General features: G+C 38.8%; 1 protein-coding gene across 1 annotated transcript; it reads right to left on the reverse strand.

The window, feature by feature from the left end:
• Positions 1-1,985: 1,985 nt before the first annotated feature.
• On the reverse strand, positions 1,986-7,239 carry mdfic2 (MyoD family inhibitor domain containing 2). Its single transcript, XM_040116501.1, has 3 exons — positions 7,155-7,239; positions 4,228-4,437; positions 1,986-2,293 (listed from the first exon to the last, which is right to left on the reverse strand). Exons 1-3 carry the CDS (start codon positions 7,228-7,230, stop codon positions 2,037-2,039), a joined length of 543 nt encoding a protein of 180 aa, XP_039972435.1. The 5' UTR covers positions 7,231-7,239; the 3' UTR covers positions 1,986-2,036.
• Positions 7,240-7,451: the final 212 nt, after the last annotated feature.

The raw sequence follows: 7,451 nt of genomic DNA on the forward strand, positions 1-7,451 counted from the left end.
GATGAAGAAACATCAATTGACAGTGTGGGCTGCGGTCTGTTTTCGAATGAAAAAAACCACAGTTTGCCTAAAATGCAATCACTCTACTAAAGTCATTTGTTGGCCAGGACGTTTCAAACCAACACATGTAACCATATCGTGCTAAGTTAATAGCAAGTTAGATATTCAAAGCATTAACGCAAGACTATGTAGCTTTCGATAGAATAAATGTCACATTTCTTTCTCTTAAAACCTAAATTCATGAGCGATATAACACACTCTTGCTCATTTCAATACACTAAGAGGTTTAGCTGCTCCAGCTTTACTTGTTCTGGTATGACCACCATAGAACTTATGGTGGCTAATATAGCAAACTGTAAATACATAATGCTTAGTAACTAGGGCTGTCAGTTTTACAAAAAAATCAAGGTTGAACAAATGAGAACTGGTTCCCTCCAGTAACACGTGTAGTACATAGGCAAGTATGTGAACAATTATGTTCACAGTGGGGCAAGTTGTCTATGCGAATGCGTGATTACAAAGCAAGTGTATCTCTGGCCAAATGCTTAACCACATTGTAGAACTGACATTCCATTCTGCCTAACGCTGCATTAACGTCATATCATTTAAAACCAAATTACGAGCAGCTGAGTGGGGAAAAAACATTACCTACAAGTCAGAGATATCAGGAATTTCCTACACTGACGATATTTAGCATGAAAAGAACAGCAGACATGTCGGCAGAATGGCTGCAAATGAATCACTGCTGACAGTCACATCGAAATAAAAGCCAATATTGACACTTATGCAATCCATTCAGCTCATTTTATAGGATCTATACACTGTTTGTTTGTATCTCGTTACCAACCGTGGCGGCGGTACTGTTTTTTACCTTGTGAGTCTCTGTGCGTGTAATCATGGCAAAATGGGGTCCTGGAGACACCTGGCGGAAACGACCACAGAGGTTGTTTTGAGAATTTTGGCAGGTGTTTATATGTCTGTCTGTCTGTGGACAGATTTTGTCAACGCGATAACATCACAACTGTGCCAGGTACAGTTACGAAACTTTACAGGTGTGTATTTGAGATCAAAATGAAGCCGCGTACTCACTTAATAATGTAGTAATAACTACTGAGTACTTATGGGTCGGAACATCAACATGTTGACAGGTATGGCGGCTGATGTGATCCCATCACAAGGTGGTCTCTAGTTCCACTTGGTAAAAAACTGCTACAAATATGTAACACAACCACACACAAGGGAAGCTAATTTAGGCTATGTATCTGGTGTGACTACAAGGTTAGCATAAGGGCTAACAGCTTGGACTAGCACATGAACAATCCAAGTCGGAATAAGGGGTAATTTTCCTGTTCTTCCCATTCTGCCAACATTGTGTGAATGTGTGGATAAGATGCCTGATGAGTGAAAAACTAGCAGGTTGTGATGACAATAACCTCTATATATAAAAATGAGATCATGCTAATCTGTGCAGAAAAAGAAGCATTAAACGAAGATATAGCATTTTGCACTAAACAATGAACGCTGATGCTAATCCACAGCTATCAACAGTTACATTTATATTTCTGTGGGGTGCCTCAAACATACCAAACATAATTAAAAAGCCAATAGACCTTTTTTCACGGCAACATTTCAACATACCATAGCAGGAAACACATAGGTTTGATTAATAATATTAATAGTACCTGCATTCTGTTGAGTTTTGGCGGTTCCCAGCTCTGTTCCGCGTGCTGACTACTTTAAAACTGAGAACTGAGACATTGTTGATGTTATTAGTTTCAAATGGTTTTTCCTGCCATGACAAGTCAATATGTCTGCAATGAAAAGAGTCTATTTCATACATTCAGGACACATATAAACACAAGCTTGCATTCACAGATGGATAATGTATATGTTTATTGTCATTTTAATATCACAAATTTTCCATATAACAGCTTTAGGTTTAGCCCTTCGAAATCCTCCACTTCAGATGGTACAGTTTGATCTTTGATTATCCAACCAGTTGATTATGGTGATTGGTGATTAGTTTGGGTTAGGTACTAGTGGTAGCATAATTCAGAAACCTCCATAGCCAGCTCCAGGCAGTCATTTGCATCGTGACAGGAGCTTATCAGACCACAGTCAAAGTCAATGCAAGAGTCATCGTCATAGCTGGGTATAGACTCCGCTGTTGGGGTGACTTGTTTGTAATTTGGGCAGCAGTGATTGGCGACTCTCTCCCAGGAGTCAGGTAGCATGAGGATCATATCGTAGAAGCGGCAGAAGAGACAGTTCAGGACCATTCCTGCACAATCAACTGAGGGAGACACATCCAGTCAGCGTGGAGGTTTACCTTCCTGTATTTATTGAATATTACATTTTTTGAGCTTCATAAAAAGCCTACAACCCCTTCACACTATTGCAATGACCTCTTTGAAATAATGTGCAATGCTTAAACCATATCTTGGTACATAAATCATTTGTGTTGCTATAAGAGCTGCTTGTCTTCACTTATATCTTATAACATTTTAAAAGCCTCCTTTCCTTCCTTTATACATGCATAATTTAGGAAATCATGCCTCGCTCGCTCACAGAGAGACAAGCAAGAAAGCTGTTTGGAGACATAATCAATTACTAGAAGTCTCTCTTGTATACATTGCCAGGAGCATTTCCAACTTGCGGTGTGCATGCAGGGAAACAATGCTACTGTATGTGTCTTCCTAGCCTTTGCCAAATGGTGCTCCCATGGGTGCTGTGAAGCGTGAGACCATCAAATGACACTGGCCATGAACTGACAGTTACTCATTGAAGACATGTTGCGGGAAAGACGTTACGACTTGGGTTGCAAAGAATTAAGAGAAGATATACTGTACCTCCTCCAAGGTTGCGCATTTCTCTAAATCTGTTATTTAAGTGTTTATGTTTTAAGTTTTGAATGAATCTCGATCCTGATCTGTTTTTTTTTTCTTAGAATATCCTTTATGGCAAGAGTAAAGCTTTGTATGAGGATGAATTATGCACATTTTCAGATAAGATAGCACCAGGTCTATAAACAACGATGGCCGATGCATTGTTTTGTTTTGAACCAAATCGGAATTAAATGGGTTTTCCACCCACTGACCATTTGTCTCACTTTAGTTCTACAGAGCTAGAGAGATACAGTGCAAGAACAAAGGAAATACACATATGTGACGCCTACCGTATGCTTTCCCTGCTCAGGTGTTCACGTGCCTAATCATAGTAGAATATATCTACATGCAACCCCAGCCAAACTTTGGTCACCTGGTGAACCAACAGTCGGGGGCAGTGGCATTGTGCAACTTCCTTAAGCCTTGTCGTCACAGTGAGGTTGCGATGTTTGGTGCCATAGTGCCTGTCATAGAAATATACCAAAACCTGTGCTCACTTATGATATCTGGCTACCCACACTGTAGCTTGAGACTCTGCCTAGAAGTAATAGTTGGATATATAAGCTGTTGTTTGTCAAGAAGCACTTTAAGCGAATGAATCCTTCTAAAACAACCAAGTCATTTTTACATTTTTGTCTATGTATGGACAAACTACACATGACAAAGTGTGTTAATTACAACTTCAGAAGTGTAGGTATACGTATTTCTGAGCTTTGGTCCGGAGCCAGACAAGTTGTTCCCCTCTGCTTCCATTCTTAATGCTAAGCTAGGCTAACCATGTCCTGAGTCTAGCTCTGTAATAAACGCACATGAGACTGACATCAGTTTTCTCGTCCCTTGGAGAGAAAGTGAATGATGAAGGATATTTCCTAAAATGTTGAACTATCTCTTTAATTAAAATGAGTTATTTTAAAATGACTTATTTAATATTTAATATTATACAAGTGTATAAGAATATAAACAGTCTGCGGTGTAATCACTTATGCTGCTGCATCTACAGTAGAAAGTCTACTTTGGTGGCCATTTTTTTTGCATTAGTCTTTCTCTTTTTTGCTGTGGTTTCAGTTTCTAAATTATTCACACATTTTCATAATTGATTACATGAACTGTATTTAAGCATTCTCACTGCATAGTGAGGCATAAAGCTTGCAATTTGTCAAAGTTTCTATTCTGTCTGTGGTCTGTGGCATTATTATTCTGCATATTAATAATCGTTTATTTCTTCAGCAGAAAAGCTGTGTTTGGATGAAAAAGTTAATTTCATAACAGTTTTACTGAGTACTCTATACAGGATTTTTTTTTTCAAGAAAAGGATTTCAGTGTGTGTCCTGGTGTCACTAACCTCCCATGTTGCTCTGCTGAGAAGAAGAGAGAGAGTCTGCGGTGGAAGATGCTGCGGAGGAAGATCTCCTCAGATACATTTTCAAAGACAGCAAAGGGGAGGAGGAGAAGTCACACTCAGCATCTGTGTCTCTACTGGTGTCCCCTGGCTCAGTTTCTGCAGTTGCACTGAGTCTGCGGTTGCTGACTTGAGCCTCACTTTGGATCCTTTCTGTCCAAGAGAAAAATTTTAAATAAGTAAAGACCCATCTGTTAGGAACAGGTACGGATACAATTTGAATGACGGTTTAAAGACCATAAATCTGACATGTGTTAGTGTGGGCACACATAGGCTTAAAGACCAACACGACACACACTGGTCCAACCGGCCTGTTTTGCAGATGTTTTAAACCTGCTGATAATACGTAGCAACATGATATACAATAAAAATCGATTTGAAACAATGCCATTTGATATGATACATTACAAAATGATACAATTCAATGCGATATGATACAATACGATGCAATACAATACACCATGATAATTCTGTGTACAGTTTTGAAAATCTTCCACTATTTTTTTGTTGTTTCTTGGCTAGAGAAATGTGGAGTCCACATTCACCACAAAGTTGATCATTTGCATCCCAACATAGTCTAGAGTTTCTTTCTGTCAGCACAAAAAAGGTTTTAAAAAGTATTTATACCATCACAGGACACGACAGCTCTCTAGTAAAACCAGACTACTGAGGTTCTTTTAGGGTAAGTGACACTGCAGAAAGAGTGACTGCGTAGGCAGTGAGACTGAAACTGTGAAGTGCCTTACAGCCTTAAAATGATTAAGTAAAATTACCAAAACATTACTGAAATTTCAATGAGTGAATGACAACAAAAAAGGAAATTTAATTACATGATCAACAGGCTTTTTGTTATAGGAATAGCTCAACATTTTGGAAATATGCTTATTCTCTGTCTTGCTGAGAATCATTTAAGAAGACTGATGCAACTGTTATGTGCATACGCTAAATATGAAGCTAGAGCCAGTAGGTGATTAGCTTAGCATAAAGACTGGAAATAGCGAAAACAGCTAGCCTGGCACTGTCCACTCCTTAAAAAACGGGCCTACCAGCACGTGTAAAGCTTTCTAATTAACATGTTATATCTCGTTTGTTTAATCTACACAAAACCGAAAATGTAGGTTTATTTTGCCACGCTAGCAACCTCATGGTGACAAGACTTAATTAGTGGGCTTTAAAGGTGTTGGTAGGTGGATTTTTTTCTTTACGGTTAGACAAAGCCAAGCTAGCTGTTTCCCTGTTTTTGAGCCTTTGTGTTAAACTAACCAGACTATTGCTTCAAAATCTATTAACAGACCGGGGAGAACATCCGCCGTGTGTGTGATAAACATCACATGACTATTTGACGCTGATAAAAATCCACTTTTTTTCAACTATATTGTTTTTTTGTTTTTTTTTTAGTTTAGCCTGTCAGCAAACCTGTAGTCTGATTATACCACTAACTACCACTTATGATGACTCAGCGGCAGATGCAGATCCTTAAGAACAGTTGTGCCAACTGCGGAGGCTTAAACTAACAGACACAACATGGAGAAACAGATCAGTGGGGCTTCACAATGTGCTAATGTCACAGTCGAGATGCGTGATACACCAGGTCAGTAGTGTTATTTCTATTGCTTCTCAAACAGCTGGTAAGTGACCAGACTGACACTATGAAAATGTATAAATCCCACACTGTTCACACTAAAAGTCTGTACAGTCTGTATGTACAGTCTGTACCTGAAGAGCAGAATCTAAATGAGTGGAAGAAATTTGCAGAAAATCAGACAACAGAACGTGGAGTGAGGCTGTGAAGTTTCTAGAGTGCAGGAGTAGATCTGTTTGTTAACATCTGATTTAAATAGATATTAATGAATTATTGCGCTGGCTGCAGACTGTTTACTTTTTCACCACCTATTTGAAATGAATTATTCACCATTCCTTTCTCTGTTTTATTTAACATTTAATGCCTAATGATTTATTCACACTCTGGACACATTTTTGAAAGTCGAATAAACTGTATTTGTCTTACCTAAATTGTTGAAAGAGAGATACAACTGAATGTTGCTCAGGGCTGTACTGGCCATTTTTAAGATTTTATTAGCTTTTTTTTTCATACATATGAAATAACAGTGTTCAAAATATCACCTTTTGTTATCACCCTCTGTCAGCTTGAAGTTTCCTTTAATCTCTCATTAGAATTGTATGTGTTTTTATCTGTCATATCTCAGTGATTGAATGCGAAATGAATAAGGCAGGGATTGGTATTTGAAGCACAACAATTTAAAATGAACTTCAAAATCAGTGCCATCTGTGTGTGTATGTTTGAGCTGAGAAGCAGCGTGATGCTCCCGGGTTATCTAATGAATTAAGTAAGAAGTGCAGCTAGTCCATGCCCATGACCATTAGCTGATTGAGAAATAAGGCCTGCAGGCATACTATGCATTTTTCAGGTTTTGTTCCAGTGATTCGCTGAGCTGCACTCACTCATTAGACACCACAGTTGCTTGGAGTGGTGGATCTGAAGATAATTTCACTTCATGTTTTAAATCAAAATGCAAACTCGAATTTGCAGCGCATCAGAACCATCGAACAGAAAACATCGACACAATTTAAAGAATGTATGTGAGCAAGTGACTGACAAAAACCATTTGTTAAATTGCTACAAAATGTGGTTGGTTTGGGGAAATTGTTCTGAAACCGTGCAACTTTTAAAAAATTTCTCTTGTTAAATATCTACCACAAGATAATAGTAAGAAGATTGTGCATCTGCTTCAGTACCAGGAATAGGATCGATGACATTGATGACTATTATAACAGAGATTTACAAGAAAATCAATGACCCAGTAGTGCTGCTGGGACTTTTTCCACAGACCTGAGTCACATAAACTTACCTCCTCTCACCCAGCTAGAGCTCTCCTCAGCAGTGTTTACTTTCCCTTTGTCTTTCACATCGGCTCTCAGAGTCATTTCATCTGCCATCTGGTCCATTGCATCACAAATAGAAAATGTACTTTGTACGACAAACCTGATTACCTCAATCCAAAAATATGAGGCTGCAAACAACTGAGGCCAGTGTGAGGTAACACAGTGTTACCACAGATCGGTATCTTCATACACTCATCAGCTCTCAGGATTAGGTTCTCACACAGCGCGCTGCGACATAGTCTTCTGTTTCTGGCTGTGGAAGC

Source organism: Xiphias gladius, chromosome 21 (genome assembly GCF_016859285.1).
Source record: "Xiphias gladius isolate SHS-SW01 ecotype Sanya breed wild chromosome 21, ASM1685928v1, whole genome shotgun sequence".
Lineage (NCBI taxonomy): Eukaryota > Metazoa > Chordata > Actinopteri > Istiophoriformes > Xiphiidae > Xiphias > Xiphias gladius.